This window comes from Oryza sativa, chromosome 4, assembly GCF_034140825.1.
Source record: "Oryza sativa Japonica Group chromosome 4, ASM3414082v1".
Classification (NCBI taxonomy): Eukaryota; Viridiplantae; Streptophyta; class Magnoliopsida; order Poales; family Poaceae; genus Oryza; species Oryza sativa.
Window position 1 is genome coordinate 30,048,304 of NC_089038.1, and position 22,428 is coordinate 30,070,731.

Here is a 22,428-nt window from a genome sequence, read left to right on the forward strand (position 1 = left end):
ACAAATTAAAGAATCAGGCAAGCTGTCGTGCACTCGTAGTCGTAGGCAACTGGGGTGCATCTGGAAAACTTGAGAAAGAAAATATCCCTTTACAACATACGAAATACATTCCGTAGCAATGCCCTATGCTCATGCCCATCCCTTTACAACATACGAAATACATTCCGTAGCAATGCCCTATGCTCAAGTCACTACGTAAGCCTACAGGTCCAAAATTCTTCTATCTACAGCTAAAACCTGAGTCCTCAGTACACTACACAACGAAGCTGACAAGCTGTTGAAGCAGGTGCTAAGGAGTTGACACAAATCACAAATTTATTGTTCTTCCAGACTTTTTGATTGTGAGTTGTTGTCAGGGCTACGCTTTTCAGACTCCAAGGTTGGTTGACCATTTTGGTTCTTCACTGTGCCAGATAACGAGTTTTGCCGACTCCCAGATGACTCGTTTGATGATAATCTTAGTTGCCTGTCACTAAGCTGCATATTCCTTTGGCTAGAAGAGAACTTGTTAACCTGCAAAAGATAGTAGAGATTCTAGAACATTATTATGAAAGACAGGCGATAAAAGGAAAGGTCTTTGATTGAATGGGATTCTAGCTTCAATTGTTAGAATGAGGTTGGAGCTTTTGAAATAAAGCCGTAAATCCTAACAGGTAGGGTCTACTCACATTATTTGAAGCCTCTAGCCTTGTCTGCAAAGCTTCATGCTCAGCTTTGACACGGGATGGGACCCCATCCTTTTGATAAACATTTTGTTTAGCAGTCTCCTCATCCACTTCAGTTGAAGCAGCAGCAAATGGGTGGTTTACGGGAATCCATCTAACTGTATCTGGATCAACATCTGGTGGCAAGGAATCACCTTCTTTAAGAAAAACAGTGGGCCTTTTCCACTGATACGTACGTGATCTCCTTTTCTGATGCATTGCTTGTTGTTCTTTTGTAAGCCTAATGGGAGCAAGCCGGTACTCCTTGCCAAACACTTGAGCGGTAGAAGTATCCTCATCAATCTTGACTAATGGATTATTGAAAGGATCATCGTACACTCGGGGTTTTGCTCTGCAGTAGTTATTTGTCAAAATATTGCTTGATTAACAAATTCTTACGGGTTGATGTGATAGAAATTAAACTAAAATTCCACATCTGTACAACGGTTTTTTTTTATCATTTATGTTTTATTGAACATGACCACTATCACTTTAAAGTAGCATTCTACTGGCTGTACCACTCAACAAGATTGTGGTGTAGGAATGTAGTGTTAAAATAACATTAAGTAAGTAATTAAAGACAGAAAATAACTGCAATTCCTCACACAATACATAACAATATCATAAAGGAAAATAGAAGGCTATATAATTGGATATTATGGCACACTAGCAATCTAATGTTAGACCAAGTATATAGACATGAACAACCTATATCAGTTCTGAATGCTTTGTAAACATTATGCATAGACACAGAAATTGTGAAATGTGTCTTCAAAAGTTCATCAAGATAAATGTATAATCCTGACAATCAGTGCTAGGTAATTGGTTTATCTGAACATTATGGTGAACTAATAAACATGCAGACTAAACAGTGAAAAGCCAAATCCAAATGGTGCACCTAGTATATTTCAGCATATAGCTTTGGTGGATATTGTAGATGGAAATGCAAAAGTTAAGTTCTAGGTAGCAACATACATCCCACGTTGTCCTGATTTTAATTGTCCACGCCTTATTAGGTCAGCAACAGAGCCTTTATTGTCACGCTCATGAATCCTAATGATGACCTGTCTTGCAACAGCAGCCAAAAGTGTGATGCCGAGACAGAATCCAGCAATAAAGTTTAGTCCAATGTTTTTCTTGATCTGCATGCAAAGAGAAGAACAAGATATGAAAGTGCCTAAAATCTCGTAAACTTCAACAAATACCCTAATGAACTGCAGATTGCTCATGAGCAAGGAACCAATCAACCAACTGAGCAACAAGGACAGAGTAGCAGGGCTTATGGGATAGAAATCTCATGCAATTTTCACATTAATTTATTAGTGTTATGACAAAACCATATACTTAGATCCAATTCCACTATGTTCATAAATAATCTCAAGGGACATCTATATTGTACGTTCATGCAAACTTACAAATGCTCCGCATAGGCTGCATTTTCTTCTACTGGCCAACATTATCACAACGACAGCCCCATCTTTACACATGCCTAACAGGTTCACACAGACAGCTTAATCGCCTTAAACGCAGTAAAATCAACTCGCAATCACCAACTCATTCTCACACTGACAGAAACTAATCCATAATTCGAATGGACAGAAATACTAACTACGGAGGACGCCCTTACCGCAGCAACAGCAGGGGGCACCGAGGCGACGACAGCCCTCAGATCTCCCACCCTCCTCTCCAGAGCCCCGACCTTCCGGTCCCCGTTTGCGACGCCACTACCGTCGCTCGAAGCCCTAATTGGCCGGGGCCACCTCGCCCGCCGGCGGCAGGGCCGAGGCGGGACGACGCGGAAGGAGAGGGAGACGGCGACGGAGGCGGGCGCCATCACCGCCCTCGCATGGAGGAGCTGAGGCTAGGGGAATGGGGATGTGCTCAGGGCCCGAGGTAGGAGATGGAGACGGAGGCCATGGCTAAACAGCTTCCCCCTCTGCACAGTGACACTCGCGGTCTCGCACACCGGATTATGCGGGCTTCAGAAATAGCCCATGGGCCTCGACTCCGAATCCTGCCAGGCCTAGCAACATACAGAATCTGAGATGTAGCCCATCTGGGAACGTACATATACACACAAGTTTTTTTTTTTTCACACGGTGCACACCAACTAACGAATTTCAATAAATATTCTGATAGTTTTAGGAGTATAAATGTTAAAAAAAATTATCTTTTTTTTCTCCCTGTACATAATAAATTTAAAGATAAAACTTTATATACATATGTAATTTGATGAAATTTATTAGTTGATATGCACGTCGTATACACGAGAATACTTCTTATGCCTAGGATATATCATATATGTTCCTTATCAAAATATCAACAAAGACAACAACGACTCCTCTCGCCGTATTCGCGTACAACTCGTCTACTTTGCCTGCCTGCCACGGCTCGGCCCCCCCTTCAAACGAACAAATTCCACGTCTCCTGGACTTTGGATACGCAATGCAACTCTACCGACGGCTGGCCGACCTAGTGCACCGCGTACGCGCCGCGCGCATGTCACTCTCGCGCGCGCTCACGGCCTCACGAGCCGCGGGGTCGCGCGCGGTCGCGGCAACACACGATAGGAAGGCGACGTCCCGCGGACCACGACACCCACCGGTACGGCGCATGAGCGCCACCACACCGCGCGCGCGCCGATCGAACGAGACCGGCCAATAGGACGGGCGGCGCGCTGCGGGTTTGGCGAACGAACGACTCACGTCTCCGTTCTTTTGCCAGGTCCTTTACTCCTTTATCAACTTGCCGCCGTGATATCGCTAGCGGATTCAGAGTGCCGATCCGTTCTCGATTGACTGATTGATGCAACGCTGTGGCACTAACCAAGCACGGCGGGTGCGATAAGCATGCGGGTTATCTTGGAGTCGGACTACTTTAATCACCATATCACTACACTACGGATTTGTACTACTGCTACTCTTGGAACTTTTAGCCTCAGTTTTTATACTAGTATAGTCTTCAACATGGAATACATTAGTCCTTAGAACGCCTTCAGAAAGAAAGGAAAGCAGAGGCCCTTTGTATGAACAGAGAAAAACGATGGCTCGAAGAAGTTCGTTACCACGAACTTTTTACTACCTACACGTTAATAGCATGGCCATACGAGAGTTAAGGTCGTTTTGTCTGGCTTTGGCCCCACTAGTTCTTGGTTCTAAGTTTCTAACCACAAACACCGATTCTATCCAGCATAACCTTACTAGTGCGGCCGGCCCACGGGTGCCAAAAAATGCGGGAAACTACTCGTATCTTATCTCCTGCAAATCTATGATTAAACTAGTTTGCTGATTGAACTTTTGGATCACACACACAACGTGCTCAGAGATTAGCTTGACCTGACTGCTCTCGCAAGATCACTTATTTTGGGGTTTCTTTTGCCTTTTGCCGACATGGTTAGATACGTTTCTTTTTCCAACGGATTTACGAGTTTCATGTGTTCATTATAAGTTAAGCGGATTAGTACATGGGAAATGGAGAATTTGATGGTTGCCCCACACTAACTATTAACGAATTCTTATATTTGTGGTTGTGGGTGGCAGCTGGTAAATGATTGATAGCCCCATTTCAAAACAAATTGGGCATGTCTGATCTCACTTATCTTGGGTCGATCTTTGGGTAGTGGAATGCAAATGTTTTGTGATTGGTTGCATTGATGAAGTATTTGTAGGTCCTAGCACAAAAAACTTTGAACTCATTCTATGAGTGGAATCGGATCTGAAACAGTCGGATCACAATATTTTAGTATTCTAACCCATATTTTCTTCAAATTTAGGATCATGTAGTACCAGATAACATATCCTTCATATCATATTCAATTTTTCCCTTCGAAATGTGATTGGGAAACAGATATATATTTATAGCTCTAACTCATAAAAATTAAATCTATTGAGACAATTAGAGTGTTAAAAAAGATACATCAAGAAAAAAATTATGTAATATTACTTGTAAGCTCGTAAAATAGTGACTAACCAATCTTTTATTATATTTATAGGTGGATTCCGTAATTTGTATATATGTATAATAATATGGGACAAACATGTGGATACAACTTTTCACATATCCTAACCAATAACCTTTTAGAGTGAATTGCAGTTTGGGCCACTTTTTATTGCCGTAGTATGGCAACAAAAGGTGGCCCAAAGTACAATTGACTCATTATTTTTATTTAGATTTGAACTCGGATAGCACATGATATCCAGTTTTCTCTTCTATAGTAATACTTTTTAAGGGAAGGTTATGTAGTAGATGTTGGTTTGCTTTTTCTTTCTAGATTGCTCTGAAATATAACATGACCCATATAAGTTGTTATCATTAGATTTCAAGTAATACTTTTGAAGGGAAGGTTATGCCGTAGATGTTGGTTCTTTCTACATTGCTCTGAAATATAACATGACCCGTATAAGTTGTTATCATTAGATTTTAAATTTATGTCTCAGCCTTAACAACAAAGAATATGGCATACGTCCCATCAGCTCGTGGTGTGTAAAATACTTCACACTTTTTTTTTCTAGAATTACACACATAGGCGTCTCGTTGTCCATGGGTACATCGCCTACCACTGAAAGTACAACGCCGTTAAATTCTGAAAAATTTGCTCCCATGAGGAGGCAAACCCAGGACCTCAGGTACAACTGAGGCTCTTGTAACCACTAGGCTACATGCCCTTTCGCATACTACCTCCACCTTTGAAATATAACAACTTTTGTAGTTAAAACTTTGTCCAAAAATATAACAACATATTCTCTCCGTTTTATATTATAAGTTATTTGATTTTTTTCTTAATTATTTTTTAAGTTTGATCAAGTTTGTAGAAAATATAGTAACATTTTTAATACAAACTTTTTAATACAAAACATACATATTATCAAAATATATTCAATATTAAATTTAATTAAACTAATTTGGTGTTACAAATGTTGATTTTTTTTATAAACTTGATCAAACCTATATAACGTTGACTAAGAAAAAAATTGAAACAACTTATAATATAAAACAAAGAGAGTAATAATTATAAAATTTATTTTTTACCATTATAAACTACTCATTCTACCCCTTAGTGTTATTATAACCCATATTAATTCAGGTCTACACCTCACCCATTCTAACTATCGAAACAAGAATTCAGCAATAATAAAAGGTGGTAGCGCACGAGACCTAAAAGTGGATAGATGTAGAGACAAGGATTTAGACAGGTTCAGACCCTCTCGATGAGAGGTAATACCCTACTCCTGTTTGGGGATTTGAATCCGCCGTGTGTATTATAGATCCGACGATCTGGTTGTGTCTCACGCTCCCTAGAGGGCATCCTGCCCACCTTATATAGGATGGGGGTAGGATTACAAGATAGAAACCGTAACCAATACGGTATCGGTTTCCTAAATCTACTTTACAATATTATCAAACCAAGACTTTAGGCCGTTTCATAATATACAAGAAAACGTAATACCCAAGTCATGATTCATTACACATTCCATAGATATAAGCTATCCCCTATAACTAGTCGGATAACTATGCCGTGTGGGTATGTGGTACTCATAATCTCCACACTAACAAAGCAACTAAGTTTTTTTACTTCTCCTTTTACTATTCGTGTCGAAGGTTAAGAATTAGAGTACTACTCTCCCCGTTTTTTAATAGACGATGCAGTTGAATTTTGAATATATGTTTGACTATTCGTCTTATTTAATATATTTATGCAAATTTATAAGATATAAATCATGCTTAAAATATTTTGAGAGATACAATTATATATATATATATATATATATATATATATATATATATATATATATATATATATATATATATATATATATATATATATATATATATATATATATATATATATATATATATATATATATATATATATATATAATTACGTATTTTTTAGTAAGATGAATAGACAAACGCGTGATAAAAAGTTAACAATATCACCTATTAAAAACGCGGAGATGTTTTATATAAGATTATTGTGTACTCCAGCTTATACCAGCAGCTCCACAGTCCACCCATCTGTCCACCTCCACGGCCCCCGCCAGCGGCTATCTCCCGTTCGCAGGCCAACTGCCTGGACGACAGCGTGCGGGCAGCGGGCGGGGGCGGGGGGCGTGGCGGCGCGCGGTACACGACACAGCCGCAAGATGGCACCCGCCGGTTTCAGCCACGAAGCTAGCAGACGTCACGCCGAACTCTCAGCTCACCAGTACACACGACCCCCCGACGGGCGTACGTTGCGGATTCGGCAGCAACGACGTCTTCATCCTGCTCTGCCCATTCCAGGTTCTCCGCACGACCGCACAAGTGGAGTGGCCAAGCTGCCTGCCGATCGTACAGACCGTTAATTCCCGTACCCGGGGCACGGACGCGCTCGCCGACCTCAGGTGCGGGAGTCAAAATGCCATCCTGGTCCATACCTCCAATTAGTCCATCGACTCTTGCGCGTGCAAAGCGAGAGCACGGAGGCGATAAGCATGTGCTGCTGCTGTGCGTATGCGCGGTAATGCTACAGGTTGCCACCCGGTGGCGAGCTACCCGGCCTCCATGCCATGTCAACTGTGCGGTATCGTCAACTTGTATATATCTTATCACGGGGAGTGACCAATAATGTTGGGACCCAAAAACTGAAAGTGCAAGATATATTTGTTTTAAAACTTTTTTTTTATTGAAGCACTACAGCGAATAGATATTTACTCCTATCTGAATGAGTTTATTTTACTCATATATCCGTATAGTCGCTGCCGGCCGATGGGCATCCGTTATCTAGGGTGTTGGATCCAATGACTTTCCGGTTCTTTTATTGGATCAGAAAAATAATCTTTGACTTAGCTGTTGGTTTGGCCACAACCACAGCCAGTTCTCTAGTTCACAGTCCCAAAAAGAAGTCCTCTTTCTACCCCCATTTCTTCTTTACCAACAAACACAAACCCAATCCAAGGATATCGTTCTTAATTAGTGCAACCCACGAGTGCAAAATGCGGAAGAGCCAGCACTTATCTTATCTCCTGCTCCCTAAACTAGTGTCTGAATTGAGCTTTTGCGGCACATAACACGCTCAGAGATTAGTTTGACCATGACTGCTGCTCCTGTAGGATTACTTTTCCGTTTCTTTTGCCTTTTCTCCGACTTGCGCTCTTTTTTTTTTCAACTGTTAAACTAGTGCTACGTTTGTGCCGTGCGCATCTAAATTACAATTAGTAAGCTATAGTAGTAGCATTGCTTACTCGGAGTTAGGACTGATCAGTGACTGGCAACTTGAGCAGAATGCGCCGGTATTTTAGAAGTTAAGATTCTTGAGCCAATCATAAGGAAGTGTGACAAGGGTAAAGTAATCAATGTCGTTCAACTCCTTTTGCTGGGATCTCGTTTCACATGTTTTCAATTTACTTTTTGTAAAAAAGTGAGAGTTTCAGTTAAAATATGCTAAACAGCTAAAGGAAGTCACGCAAGCAACCAAAGCGAAGATAGGGCAATAGAATAACAGTTCTTTGGAGGAAGATCAACATTTCAAAGTACCGAAGATAACTGGATAACACATACTCGGTTTAGTGGAATAGAAATTGAGGATCTGTCACCTTAAGAAAAGGCCAATTCACACGTTTGAAATGGGCTGTAAAAAGAGCTTCCATCTTAGTAGTAACATTATTTTTTAAAGAAAAACAGAATCTTAGTAATAATATTCTGAGCAAGGTGCTTATCTCTGGTGCTTGTTAATTTGGTAGGTATTTTCCGTATATCAATATTATAAGTCGACAGCGAAGGCAGCTAATACTGTGTACGTCTGATAATCCAGCACTGACAGAAAGGATTTTTACCCGACGCGCAAGGACATCTTATTATACGGCAGTTGTTAAATATAAGGACGGTGTACCGTTTGGACGGTATACCTCTCTATACACCCACGAGCACAAGATTCCCCGTGACTTGGAGTCCCGCGTGTCCAATCCTGGCATGACGCTCACAAGCACCTCGCTGGCAGGCTCTCAGTGCAGCACGCAGCCAACCCTTGGACACGTGCTCCTGTCTCTATTGGGTTTTGATGGTAGGCTTGTATCTATTGTTTTTAAATTTTGCAGTGCATATATTTGACTAATAAAATGCTAACTATTTCTTTCCGTCTAAAGCTACGTACTCTAGCTAGACGATTATGTGCTAGATGGTTGTGCTAATATATAAGATGACAATAAAATCTCTGGGATATTTGTACGGTACACATCTAGTAATGTTGAGATATTATCCGATACCCTTGAGCTAGCTATCATTATGCATCCGATACTCTCAAGATATCAATTGATAGATATCATCCGGTACTCTCAAGGTATCACCGGTACCAATAAGGTATCACTCAGGCCCGATACAATCAAGTTATCACCATTTATCAGGTACCCTCGAGGTATCATCAGGTCTGGTACCGTTAAGATATCATCATATATCCGGTATCCTAGAGTGATACGAGTACCAGATATATAATGATACCTTAACAGTACCGATTGCCTAGGTGATACCTCGATGGTACCAGGTGATACCTCGAGAGTACCAAATATACGATGATACCTTAAAAGTATCTTAGAAGTACCGAGTGATACCTTAAGAGTATCAAATATATGATAATACCTTAACAATATCGAGGGCTAGGTGATACCTCGAGAATACCAGATATACGATGATATCTTAAAAGTACCTCAAGAGTACCGAGTGATACCTTAAAAATACCGGATATACGATGATACCTTAACAGTACCGAGTGCCTAGGTGATACCTCGATGGTACCGAGTGATGCCTCGATGGTATTATCTGGTACATGTACTCTTGAGGTATGATGATACATCTGGTATATTCGGATGGTATTGTGAAAGTATCACGCGATCTGGTATATTAGGATGGTACTGTGAAAGTATCACGTGTATCACATACATCCGGTATCCTTTCTTAAAAATTGTATAGAAATACTTAATTTTCAGTTTGTTACTGACTTACTGTGATTTCACATTAGTATTACAAAGCTATCTTCAAGTATATTTGGCCTGGTCCAATGAACAAAGTCATACGTGGCAGAATGAATATGCACATGCACTCTGCTGGACAGGTTGGGAGCAGGAATATAATGTGATACGCTTGGAAGATGGGCGACGAGCGCAGGGCACTGACTGTAGAAAGCAGAAATCGTAATCTATACCGTCGGGAGAACGGAATACCGTCCTCTAGTTTTTCTCTAAATATAAATGCAGTATCATAATACTCTAGCAGTTACACCATGCAAAGGGCGTTTTTAACGAAATGAATGCAGATAAATGTTGCAGAGATAACCATTGCAGGTGATATTGCTAGCAGAGTAGCAGTACTATCATCCACTTGCTAGTAAATTACAGTTTTGTCAAATTACTCAGGATCAGAATCTTTGTCGACCACAATTGGGGAGCAAGACATTCGGATCCTCTCAATTGGAGCTAAATTGCAGATCTTATTCTCATCACTTTACAAAATGTACAAAGCGAAAAAGCTGCAGCCATCCACTTGCAAGTTGCAAACCAGGATCTCTGACTCGGAATTTTTTCCCAAATGCTATCCATTTCCAGCTAGCTAGGGCACTAAAATCTAGCAAGCAAACGAGAAATTTAACCATCTCAGGCTTATGGTTTGGTCGGTTTCTCTGTTCCTCTTCTAGCTCTAGCCCCCCGGAATCTCCGGAGCGCGCGATGCGGCTGCGCCTTCTACGGCAAGAAGGGCGGGACCTCGCTGTAGTGTGTCGGCTTCCAGACCGCGGAGGCGGCGGCTGGCTCTGGCCGCGCGCCGCAGCGCTGGCACCGCTCGCCTTGGGGAAGCTGGAGGACGAGGATCCGGCGGCAGGAGGGGCAGGAGGAGTGCCCGCGCAGCCACTTGTCGATGCAGGCGGCGTGGAACGCGTGGCCGCACTGGGGGAGCACGCGCATGGCGTCGCCGTGCTCGAAGTCGGAGAGGCAGATGGCGCACTCGGACTGCTCCCCCTCCTCCGCCGCCGCCTCCTCCTCCTCCTTCCCCTTGCCGCCGCCTCCGGGGGAGACGTACTCGACGGTGGGGATCGCGCGGAGCACGGACTTCTTGACGCCCTTGTTGGCGGCGGCCGCGTCGGGGCCGCCGCCGCCGCGGCGGGAGCACGCGCAGCGCGCGACGAGGCCGATGCCGAGCACGCAGATGAGCGCGCAGAGGAGCGACGCGAGGATGATGACGATGTCCCTGTCGTCGGCGATGGAGCCGCCCAGCACCGGCGGCGCGGCGGTGCCCGGCTGCTCTAGAAGCTTCCTGGCCGCCATGAGCTGCATCGTCTTCCTCTCTAGCTCGCTCGGGGGTGGGAAGGACGGGTGGCGCGCGGGGTCGGGTTCACGGGCTTATCGTTGCGATGCGGGGAGAGAAGGTGACAAGTGTGTTTGAGAAGCGGAGCTCGCAGTGGCCTTGGCTTATATAGAAGCAAAGCCATCTCCGCAGTTTTTTTTCCTTTTTCTCTTCTTGCCTTTTTGAAGGAACGGATAAAGTAAACCACGGTGTTTCGGGGTTGGAAGGAATAGGGGGGATCGTTGGTTTCGCGAAAGACAGTGGGCTACCTTCTAAATCCGGTAGGCCGCACAAATACCGCGAAGTGAATTAATCCTTTTCCTGCTCGGTTGGACCATGTACTCCAATTACTTAGCCACGTTGTTGATGGAGCAGCACTGCCGTCCTGGCAAGATGGTGTTTTTACTTTGACGTGTATCTGAAAGTTGAATTTCAAAGCTACTCCTTTCGTTCTTTTAAAAAAAATCAACTTCAAGCTGTAAATTTTGGCATATGTTATGTTCAGATTTATAGTAAAAAGTTCGTTTTTTTAAATAAAACAGAGGGCGTAAAACACACATATATATAGATAAATTAACTGGTGCTACATGGAGTATGGGCTTAAAGATTCAATTGAGTATATACCCAATTTGAATGAGTATGAATTTTTTTAAAATGTTTAGATTTGAACATTAACTTCTTTACTAACAAGTTCAAACAAGTTTGAACTTTTTTTTTTGGTTAGATTTTGGTTCTAGGTATATAACATCCAAATATATAATTCGTTAGGTAATGAATTGTGAAATAAAGTTGAGTTTGAGTTGTTTTGTTGTTAGGTATTTGTATGAATCAAATTCATATACCTAGGTATATACTCACAATTTGAAAATTTTTAAAAATTTGAGAGAATTTGTGTGTTTTATTCCTTGGAACCCGGGCACTATGAAGTCCCATATGTGTATCCTCTCTCTCTATATATATACACCTACTATTTTACGTACACACTTACGTGGTAAGAGAATGATTTTTGCCGCATGAATGATCTCGTCGTGGTATGAATTATTTGTATTGTTTCGTAACTACTTTTGTTGATAACCATCAACATCTTCACATGTTATACCTATTTTTTGTATGTGTATCGATGGTGATGTACGCGGGTTAGTGATTTTAGAGTATTCTTTTTTATCAAACATTGCTTAAAAGTACTACTAATATGTTACCGTGAATCGGCTTTACTTTTTTATTTACAATAATCATTCAGAATAAATTCGGTGTCGGAATATTACTTTCCTAAGTGTCCTGATTTTTAACTGTCTCATAGTGAATGGACTTAAGTGTTGACTGACCCACGGACTTTGCCAAACTAGTGAAATGTGGAACCCCATGTATAAATAGGAGTAGCAAGCATGATCAATGTCCTCACATGTCCTACTGCTTTACACAAGGTGTGAATCCTAAGTTCCAGACTGTTGTTTACAAAAATGGTACTCCTACCATTCTAAAATATAAGAGATTTTGCATAAATGTGACATATCATATTTATACAAAATTTCTTATATTTTGGGATGGATAAAAAGCTCTTAAAATGGTTCTATAAACTCAATTGTTTGTATACCCGATAAACTCAATTGGGGATAAGCTCATGTTTATCCAGATTCATAATAATATAATGTGTTCCATTCATAAAAAAATCTCTTACCTTTTTTTTACGAAAGAAGTAATCTTAAAGTGGTCCTATAAACTCAATTGTCTGTATACCCGATAAACTCAGTTGAGGATAAGCTCGGACCCCTCAAATTCAAACTACTCATTTGCTTCCCAAACCAATCTTCCTCTCCTCCTATTGCCAAAATAACCATCATCGCAGGTCGCAGAACAGCATGCTTTTAATGGAGTAGTAGTAAACTAGTAATACTAGCTTGGTCCATCCCTCGCGTCAGTTACCTCACCGATGCTTTAGGGTATGTTTAATTCACGCTAAAATTAGCTAAAATTAGAAGTTTAATTGAAATTGGAATGATGTAACGGAAAAAATAGAAGTTATGCGTGTGTAGAAAAGTTTTGATGTGATAGAAAAAGTTAAAAGTTTGAAGAAAAAATTGGGAATTAAACCAGGCCTTAGTACCAACAAACCGACGGATAACCTTCGTTCCTGCCATAGGCAACGATAGTTCGGCGCCGGCCAGACCACGCGCACGAAGAGTGCAACAAAAAAAATCCCACACACGAGAGACCCCAAATGGCAATTGCCCAAATGGCGCCCCGGCAAGCTCCGGATGGGTGTGCGTCGTCGTCACACGCCACGCGCGCTTCGGTTACAAGCTTTCCACTTCGGTTTCGGCCCGGTGCGCCGTCCCGTCCACCTTTGCCTCGCGCCCCGCTAATCTCGCGGCTCTCCTCTCCTCCACACTCTGCATCGTCAGTTTCGAGCAGCGGACGGCTCGGTTGGAAAAGCGGACGTCCGAAAGATGCACTGGACGCTAGTCAGTACTAGTAGCCGGTGAAGCAGTGACGATCACGACAGCATCGGGAGGTGTTCGTGTTTGCACTGTCGCCGATGGTTCTCTCGCTTTTCTCTTGCCCGTTTCCCAGTGTTACCCGGAGAGGGAAATGCTTAAGGAGACACATAGACAGCGACGGCAAAAGGTACGCGAAGGCAGGGACGAGAATTCGGGGGTCGGGGTCGTCGTGTTCGCGACGTGTGGCGCGAGGGGGTGGGGGGGTGTTGTCTTCCAGTGGTGGGCGGGTCGCGCGGGGGCACGCACGCCGTTCGCGTGTGATCATGCCCGGTTCCGTTTCCACGAATGGTTGATGGCTGTGGCTCCCGAATCCGCGGCGTCCTAAAGTACGGTGGTGGACGCCGACTTCGCTCGAGCTCGGTGCAAAGAGACCCCGTCGACTCGTCGCCCCCGCGGTTTGAACCGTGCCCATGTGGCAACCGGGCCAGTGGCCACTCCTTTTTTTTTTTGTTTTCCCCCGGCGAAAAGCGTATGCTCACCGAACCAGTAGGTTCGGTTGCCTCTCTGCCGGCTGGCGATGCGACACGTAGCGTACTAGTACTCGTTGTAATATCGATGCGGCACTGCATAGGCACGGCTTGTGACGCATCATACGTCCTGCACTGATGTCGCGTCTCGTTCGCGTAAATACGGAGCACACGGGCATGCAAAGGATGATGCCCAGGGGAGGCGCGCGCGTTTCTGAAAGAGGTACGCTCGAGGGATTGGCTCGGAACGGCACTAGGCAGTTGCGCGTGGAAGTCGGTTATCCGACCTACCCCCTTTCTTCAGCTTTTCAATGGCGCAGGTTTTACATGGCTCCAAAATGCAGGCACCGTTACTTTTGTCTTTCACCACATGGTCACAGTGATCGCATTTCACCACGAAAAACGTCTTTCTCACGTGCCGGGAGGAGGCCGCCGTGATGACAGGTACGTCCACCTTTATGATCCGAGAGAGTTGAAGATGACAAAAATCTGCAGATGCGCCACCACTTACCATCAGTTTATTCCTTCGCACGGTGGACATTTCTACACGAGTGAGCTCCTGAAAAGGGCGTGCAAGCAAAAGCTGGCTGTAAATTATGATTGCAGCCACCGAGCTATGTACTCGCGGACAGGTAAGTAAGTGGGCAACGCCCTCATGTGGATTCAAGATAACCTTGACATTTGACATGCCGCAGAATAGCAGCCATGGAATTAGAGGATAATCCATTGGAGATTGGAAGGGAAACCGAAACCATATTATCAGTACATGACTGATAGGATTGGTGGTTATCAACTGAGATTTGAGGATAACCAACCAGGTGAAACTGATAGTGTCCAACGACAGCGAGACGCTCATCTAGTCTGGCAAATTCTTCTGATCCTCTTTTTCCTTATGAACAGAAGACTTTGCATGATTTTGTATTAAAAATCATCAATACCTAAATTAATCTCAGTTTCCACCTGAATATCAAAAAGAAAATCATAGCCTACGATCGATCTGATGTAAGAACTATACATTGAATAAACCAACAGAGCAACAATTGTTTCAGAAGACTACTCCAAAAAAGAGTTTATTTCAAGGTAGCCTAGAGAAACGATCTTTCTGGGGATCACTAGGAACGAACACGGGGAGCTGATGCGGCCGAGAAGCACCAGCGCGTTGGCTCGAACCGCCAGGATCTCTGAAACTTCTTGTTGCAGGATCTGTCATCAGAGGTCCACCAAAGAATATAGACTGTCCAGTGTAAAGAAGGTCACTACGGGGCAAACGAGAGCTGGATCCATGGTTTGCCTGGGAAGAGACGAAGCGGCCAGCTTCCTGATCCCAGTAAACAGATGAACGAGAAGATCTGTCTGCGTTCGATGCACCAAACCTCCTTGTGCTGATATCTGAGACAGACGCTTCATTGACACCACTTGCTACTGCTGAGAATGGAGACCTGTTTGCTGATGTCTGATAAATTGGATTGAAATGCTTTGCAGGATGGTGCTCTGAAATCGGTGTTGGAGTCTGAGAGTTGCTTTGAAAGCTACTTGGTGTCTGGGGATACAGCTCAATGTCATCTGCACTTGCTCTGCTGGGTGGATAAGAGGACTTGTATTGAGAATTCCGGACAGACCGACTGTTGATGTGGTTTCCAATATCAACACTCATGACACTGCTTCTGCAGCTGGTATTATCACTGGAACACCGGTCTGCCTCGTATTGGGCACGGGTATTGACCGGTTTAAGCACAGATGAAGAGGCTCTGGCTCTTGCTGCTGCTTTCATGGCCTCGTTTGAATCCAGTTTTGCAAGCTTCCATGCGCTAATGCGCACGGGACGTTTAGGATAATGTTTGGCTCTTTCAGTCGGGTTCATGCTATCAGGATCAACAGTTGAAGGCACTCGTCCAGGTTGCAGGTGTGGGATGATTTCATCCTGTGGTGTGACGCGGACAGAATCAAACATATCAGGATTTTTTTTCTCAAAAGGTAATAGATAAATTGAACCTTAAAATAAGGACGAATATGATGGGCGCAGAGGATGGCTTTTAAGCAACAGTTCTGATACATTAACTAAAAAAACTGTGCTTGTTTCTAATAAGGTTCATTGGTGTTAAATGCATAAGTTCATTAAAAAACACTACATAGAGAATTGCTGTGCTTCCCATGATAGAACACAAACACTGGACAATTAAGTGATCAACTACCTTAAAAGTTGACATGAACTAGAAGTAATACTGGACAGAATTCATACCTGGTCAATAAATATGCGTGGTGGAGTGCACCACGCACCTTTGTAGTGCCGTGCAAATGAGCTCCCACTGAAAGCAGTCGGTGCAGAACTCATGGGAGATGATGGCAGGCTTTGTTGTTCATCATTGACAGAAGGACCAGGAGGTTCACTCTGAGCCCTCATTGCCACAACATATTCATAAGTTGTGATGCCCTGCAAAAAAGTGGCGCAACAAAACCATATCATATTCCATCAATGGAGAAAAATGTGACTAAAGCTTCACAAAGGAGAGTAAAATCACCAACCTTCCGGATTAATATCATATGGAAGAAGAATAGCTCCCCAAGTGGCACTGAAGCAAGCATTGAAAGAGCTGTACCCAGGGCCTGAAGACAGAAATGATTTTAGTTAATCCTTTACATTCTTAATCAATGTGGTACACTTTGTTCAAAAGATATATATTGTGCACAAAAGGTAATCCCCAATAGAGATAGTTCTAACTATGAACAGGTGCAAATGAATTGTCACATTCTTCAGTGATGATATCCTTGCTCTATTCTTAGCGCATGTGTGCAGGGTTGAGAAGGCACTTCTATTCTTGTATAAGAGCCAGACTTGAACACTAACTAGTTTATTATAAATAGTTTTCTGGGAGCAAAATCTTCCACTATGATATGTAGCAGCTGCAGCTTGCATTTGGGTGGAAATGTTTACTCACAGGTCACAGCTGCTGTGGCATACTATTTATTTGCCCTGTAACAAGACTAGTCCTATTCATACTAAGTTACTCCATCTTATTTCAGCACAACAACAATATTACACAGAATACTACCTTTCTAAGTAGTCATGCTCAAATCTAGATACACATGAAAATTACTGCAACCATACGCCTCAAAGTTAAAGAGCCACACTTACCCCAATAGCTGCAAAGAGTGCTCGTGAAAGACCATACCCCAGCTTTTCCCCTATCTGATCTTCAATAGCTGCTTTGTCAGTGAAGCAACGGACAAAAACAGCAATACCAACTCCGGACTCAACAGCAAGCTTTATGCATTTAAGATTATGAACAACCACAATTAGAAACATGAAAAATTGCTTCCAGAGCACCAAATCCACAAGACACAAGTTTCTCAGCAGTTAAAAGAATATAAACATTGATAGAAATATTAATATTGTTTTGATTATTTTACATACCCAAGCAAGGCTCACAGCCATAAGGCACAGAAATGTGACATAGTTTTTTCTTCCAACACAATTGTTCAGCCACTGCATCAGAAACACCAAAACAACATCAGAATAGCCATGTCAACAAACTAAAGTGAAAGGGCAAAAGGACAAGTGAAGTTTATGAAACAGAAGCTTTAACATAAACCTACCCGGCAATGATGATCAAAACCATCAACACATTTGTCACAACTCCGACAATGTTTACTATTTTTCCGCACCTATATCAATGTACAAGGAAAGGGTACTGAGTATGAACCAAAACTTTGGATTATTAGCATATACAGTGAATAAAAACTGCTGTAAACAAATATGTTAAATGGTCTCTACTCACGATCCACTAATATTTCAGAAGCACCAAAATAGTTAAGAAGCACAAAATGTTGATGGCACTAACAATAACTGATATAATGTCTCAACAGGGGATTTTTTTTTTAGTTATTTCATACTTGGATCCTAAATTCCTAATCATCCTTAGTACGAGTTTTCTTTATTAGCTGTTAAACCATGCTAATTAATTCTGTTTGATCTGGGCATCCAGGGAAAATATGTGGTGGAAACCACATATGTAGTGCAAACTTGCAAACTGCCGTTGGATCGAAAAATGGACGTCCGAGATTCATCCACATCATCATGAGTAAAAATTTTACTGTTTACTTGTGATGACGTGGATGAATATCGAATGTCCATTTTTCGATCCAACGGTAGTTTCCAAGTTTCCACCACATATTTTCCCGGGCATCTATGTCCCTGTATTGTCATAAGAATTCTAAATTCTGTGTGTCTATAGGCAAAAATTGATTCGAAGAACTTGTAATGAAAAGCTTTTTCAAAAGTTTTGCCTCTTACATAGCACCTGTTGACTGTTAGAGAAGTCTTGAAACATTATAACTCTGGTTAGGCCACATTCATGCAAATATAATTCGAAGTGATACAAATGAACGATAAGACTTTGTTATGTGCGTCTGTTGTAAAGCAACCATGAATAATAGCCTTGTACCACTATGTTCAGGTCAAATATACAGGTGTTAAACAGACATGTAAACTTGAATCAATGGATGCAGCAGGTAAGTATTTACAGTTCAATTATGTTTTTCAAAATACCAAGTCCATATATGTTGCAAAAGCAGAGAAAATGAATACGAGGTCTTAAAAATGGTATGGTATGCACACGCTAAGGATGGGGCTGTGGATAAGTACCTCTGCATTGCAAAGGGTGCAAAAGAGTGCCTCTTCATCATAATCTTCTTGTTGGTAAGCTTCGTCATCTTTGCGACAATCCTCTTTCACAAATATAGCACAACACAAACAACCAGCTCCTAAACATGATTTGTGCTTTTGGACATCCTCATAGGTTCTCGATTCTGATTTGCCCGTTTCGTCTTGTGTGTCTAATTTTGCTTTTGAGCAAAACAAGATGATTTGCTACATTAGTATAACATGTGCCTACTACTACATGAATTACATCAAAGTTCCAAGTATGAGCAGATACCTTCTGACTTATAGGTTAGAGCACCGTTGACAGTAATCATGATTCCAGGGTCAGCAGGATCAATAGCAGTACATCTTACATATAGAATCAGTACTGATAAGGCCTGAAATGCCAGAAATGAACATCAAACGCTTGTCAAACAAAATCTACTACTCCAAAATTCAATGCGTGAACAGGAAGAACATTACCAGAAAACTATAAACACCTATTGCGATAAATTGATACAAGTCCTTCCCAAGAAATGGTGAAAAGAAAGCATAGAATTCTATACACAACAAGAAGAACACCGTTATAGCTACCACCTGCAAAAAAGAAAAAGAAAAAAAATATTCAATCACTTGCTTTAATAAGAGGTAAACATGGGATAGCATGCATCGACATCAGCACATGAAAGGAAGTACAGGATCTAATTAAGAGGCTACAAATTCAGCAGATAAAGAAGAGTAGAAGACTAAGAGTCCAAGATCCCCATATATACACCATCTTTCTAGTTAAAAGGAAGGCTGAACATTACTGATCCTAGGGGATTCTTACAAACATTGAATATTTCAAGAGCTTTGAGTATGAGGTTTATAGGCGAAAAACTTAAAACAAAATTACACAAGACGATCATGCATGCTCAGATCTTACAGGCTTTTATGAAAGATTAAGCTTTATTTGCCAAGAGTTTATAGCCTCTTCCCTTGTTTGATCTCCAAAACATGTAAACTTAGTGAGGTAGTGCAGATAAAACAACATAGACCAGAGCCATGAGTCCATGACTAAGAATGCACACAAGTTGATCTAAATTTTAGCGGGATACTGCAGTTACACAGGTAAACTACAGTTCTTCAATGAATCCAGATAAATTCTTGCACATGACACATTAAACAGAGCTGAAAAAGTGCATAACTGGGACCGTAAGATAAAAAGGTAAAAGCACTAACAACATAATAGGACAGACCACCAACATTTTTTTGAAACCCAACAGACCACCAACATGACGCTAAAACGTCATTCGGATTATTATCCTTAGTCTCTAGTTGAAGGTAACTAATTTGATTTCACTAGTATAACTTAGTTGAAGCAGTGCTAATTGTTGACAATAAGAATTTAATGATTTTTGCCGGGTAATAAGAATTTCATGATAGAAACGAAAGTTGGCTCTAGCATAAAACGATATGCAACAAAGAGATACTAAGAAATATAAAAACAAAGAAAAGGAAAAAAAAAATGAACGTTGTCCAGAATGGCAAAGCCACTGGCACCGAACTGAGCACTCCATCATTTCAAACACGGATGCATCTTTTCTACTCCTACTCTAAACGGATAACATCAAAAAGGTTGGAGTAACTAAAATTCTGCATCTGAAAAATCAACAGGAAATCACGAATCCATAGATATCCTAATGTTTAACTCAGGTGTGAGAAAGAAATCAAATAGGAGGCCCTCAAAAAAAAGAAAAACTCAAACCAGAGAATCCATAGTGCAAATAGGAAGAAGACAAAAGGAGAGTTAGGGCCTAGGGGAGCCCCCAAGTCCAGGGTCGCACATCACATCAGAGAAAGAAAGAGCAGACGAGACCAACAGAAAACGAACAAAAAGTACCACTTTTATGCCCAAAGCTACATGCCAGATCAAATCAGACACCACATATACTACAACGCACGGGATCAGGAACGTAGCATCCGCCTAAAATTCAGATAGCATATGCCATCAGGGGAACCATTAAGAAAATCAAATCGACGTACAATTTCGTGTCACAGCAGCAGAAGCAAATCAAATCCTCGTACTGGAATACTAGTGTGGTTCTAGACATAGACTATAGAGTGAACTCGCCTAGAAGCATAAACAATATTCAGGCGAAGCAACCAATTGCATCAAACACACACATACCTACGGAGTAGAGACTACACAAGAGAGTAAAAACATCGTATCAAATCAAACAACGCATACTGACTCATTGGAACCTAAAACATACTACTAGTAGTAGAGTAGTAGACGCGTAAGCAATAGCACCAGCAACAGCGAGCTCCGCTCGTCAGACCGCGGAATAATGGAGACGCAGCGAGATCCGTAGCCACATTGCGCGCGCGAGCACAGACAGCAACAGGAGGGGAGACGAGACGGCGCGCAAGCAGCGAGCGCACCTGCAGGGTGTGGGCGGGGAGCTGCCACCCGTGACGCCGCGCCATGGCGGCGGCGTCGTCGGCGGTAGGGACGTCCTCGCGGGGTCAGCGGCGCGGCGTGGCAAACCCTAGCGAGCGCCCCCGTACGTACGGCTTCTCCTCCTCTGGCCTCTCCCCCTCTCGGCGCTGGTGCCTGTGCCAGTCAGGCGAGAGAGGAGAGGAGTGGATACTTGGGGAGGGGAGGGAGGGAGGGAGGCGAGGTGGAAGGGAGGAGATAGTTGTGGGGTTTTTCGGTCTTGGATTCTCCTCATGGGCCGTCCTCTCCTTTCGCCGTACGGTATAATCGCGGTTGGTGCCGGTGGGCCCCACTGTCAATCTGAAGACCCTTTCATTTTCATTTCACTTAAAAAAAATTCATTCCCATTTTTCAGAAGAATAAAAGATTAAATCATTAATGACATAGCTACTCCTAGAATACCTCTAAAATAGCAAAAACTCTAAAACTAAGTAGCTACTGAACTGAAAAGAAGATCGGACTTGAGTAACCATGACCAGTCGGATAATCTAGTTTCTCAAAATCTCTAGTTCACTAAGCACAAAATATAACATTTGACAAATATAAGTATTCAAATAATATTTTCGGAAAGTCTTGTCCAAAATGATACAGAATTACCTATGGATATTTGCATGTGGACACTTGTTCTAAAGTATGCAAAATTGGGTGCTCAGATATCCTTATCTCCAATGCCATCCATCCAGTTTATCACAAGCATTGTTTCTTCTCTCGAAGAGAGCGCAGTGATCTGCCCTGGGAATCTGTTCGGTAGTATAATTTTATTTTGGGGACAATCTCCATGTCTATATTAAAACTACGTAAGAGTCCATGACCTTTTCACCTAGGCTATACGTGCAGACAAACCAGAGGGAAGAAGAGTACAGAGTACACCAATATGCTGCTACACCGTGGACCTTTGTTTCTGTGCTCTCCCCCCTATCCCGGCACATGGAGGAGGCTGCAATTTGCAGCGACGTGATCGATATAATAATGCAACTGCCGATGCTGCAATCGCCCAAGACAAATCTGCAGCGCTTTGCACAAACACAATTGCCCCAAAACGAAATCATTTTTTGATCAATCAAGCAGTTGACATCCCGGTTACCTGTACACTTTCAGACACGGCGAATAATTCTTTGAACCGGACACAAATCGTTTTCTGTTTTTTTTCCCCGGGGAAAGAACATAATCGAATCGTGTCCGTGGAACGTGATGCGTGCGTTGGTTGGTCACCCCTCTCGTCTGTGTGAAAATTATCATTATTTTGTTTGTTAACTTGTGATATTGTGCCAATATAAGTCCTCTATTTTTTTTATCTTGGGAATATTTGTGCTATCTAAACTAATGTAACACG

The 22,428-nt window shown here is 42.3% G+C and overlaps 3 protein-coding genes across 4 annotated transcripts; all 3 read right to left on the reverse strand.

The window, feature by feature from the left end:
- Nucleotides 1–42: 42 nt before the first annotated feature.
- Nucleotides 43–2,594, reverse strand: LOC4336786 (protein MULTIPLE CHLOROPLAST DIVISION SITE 1). Its single transcript, XM_015779993.3, has 4 exons — nucleotides 2,332–2,594; nucleotides 1,680–1,846; nucleotides 669–1,056; nucleotides 43–513 (listed from the first exon to the last, which is right to left on the reverse strand). Exons 1-4 carry the CDS (start codon nucleotides 2,536–2,538, stop codon nucleotides 316–318), a joined length of 960 nt encoding a protein of 319 aa, XP_015635479.1. The 5' UTR covers nucleotides 2,539–2,594; the 3' UTR covers nucleotides 43–315.
- A 7,550-nt stretch (nucleotides 2,595–10,144) lies between these two features.
- LOC4336787 (probable E3 ubiquitin-protein ligase ATL44) lies at nucleotides 10,145–11,109 on the reverse strand. Its single transcript, XM_015778845.3, has one exon. It carries the CDS (start codon nucleotides 11,000–11,002, stop codon nucleotides 10,415–10,417), a length of 588 nt encoding a protein of 195 aa, XP_015634331.1. The 5' UTR covers nucleotides 11,003–11,109; the 3' UTR covers nucleotides 10,145–10,414.
- A 3,565-nt stretch (nucleotides 11,110–14,674) lies between these two features.
- On the reverse strand, nucleotides 14,675–21,266 carry LOC4336788 (protein S-acyltransferase 21). 2 transcript variants are annotated; one of them, XM_015778626.3, is made up of 10 exons: nucleotides 21,041–21,266; nucleotides 19,100–19,213; nucleotides 18,912–19,014; nucleotides 18,620–18,819; nucleotides 17,572–17,640; nucleotides 17,390–17,461; nucleotides 17,111–17,239; nucleotides 16,501–16,581; nucleotides 16,217–16,408; nucleotides 14,675–15,898 (listed from the first exon to the last, which is right to left on the reverse strand). In XM_015778626.3, the coding sequence occupies exons 1-10, from the start codon at nucleotides 21,083–21,085 to the stop codon at nucleotides 15,053–15,055; spliced, it is 1,851 nt and encodes a 616-aa protein (XP_015634112.1). In that variant the 5' UTR covers nucleotides 21,086–21,266; the 3' UTR covers nucleotides 14,675–15,052. The 2 variants fall into 2 exon arrangements, with proteins under 2 accessions (XP_015634112.1, XP_025881008.1); XM_026025223.2 differs by lacking the exon at nucleotides 19,100–19,213.
- Nucleotides 21,267–22,428: the final 1,162 nt, after the last annotated feature.

What these genes read in the sequence shown, in the direction of transcription:
- LOC4336787 (XM_015778845.3), bottom strand. Translation starts at nt 11,002, where the DNA reads ATGCAGCTCATGGCGGCCAGGAAGCTTCTAGAGCAGCCGGGCACCGCC.
- LOC4336788 (XM_015778626.3), bottom strand. Translation starts at nt 21,085, where the DNA reads ATGGCGCGGCGTCACGGGTGGCAGCTCCCCGCCCACACCCTGCAG. An exon ending in TCCCCGCCCACACCCTGCAG is followed by an intron (nt 19,214 to 21,040) that starts GTGCGCTCGCTG and finishes TCTTTTTTGCAG; the next exon opens with GTGGTAGCTATAACGGTGTT. An exon ending in TAGGTGTTTATAGTTTTCTG is followed by an intron (nt 19,015 to 19,099) that starts GTAATGTTCTTC and finishes CTGGCATTTCAG; the next exon opens with GCCTTATCAGTACTGATTCT.
- LOC4336786 (XM_015779993.3), bottom strand. Translation starts at nt 2,538, where the DNA reads ATGGCGCCCGCCTCCGTCGCCGTCTCCCTCTCCTTCCGCGTCGTCCCG. An exon ending in TGCCCCCTGCTGTTGCTGCG is followed by an intron (nt 1,847 to 2,331) that starts GTAAGGGCGTCC and finishes CTTTGCATGCAG; the next exon opens with ATCAAGAAAAACATTGGACT. An exon ending in GGCTAGAGGCTTCAAATAAT is followed by an intron (nt 514 to 668) that starts GTGAGTAGACCC and finishes TATCTTTTGCAG; the next exon opens with GTTAACAAGTTCTCTTCTAG.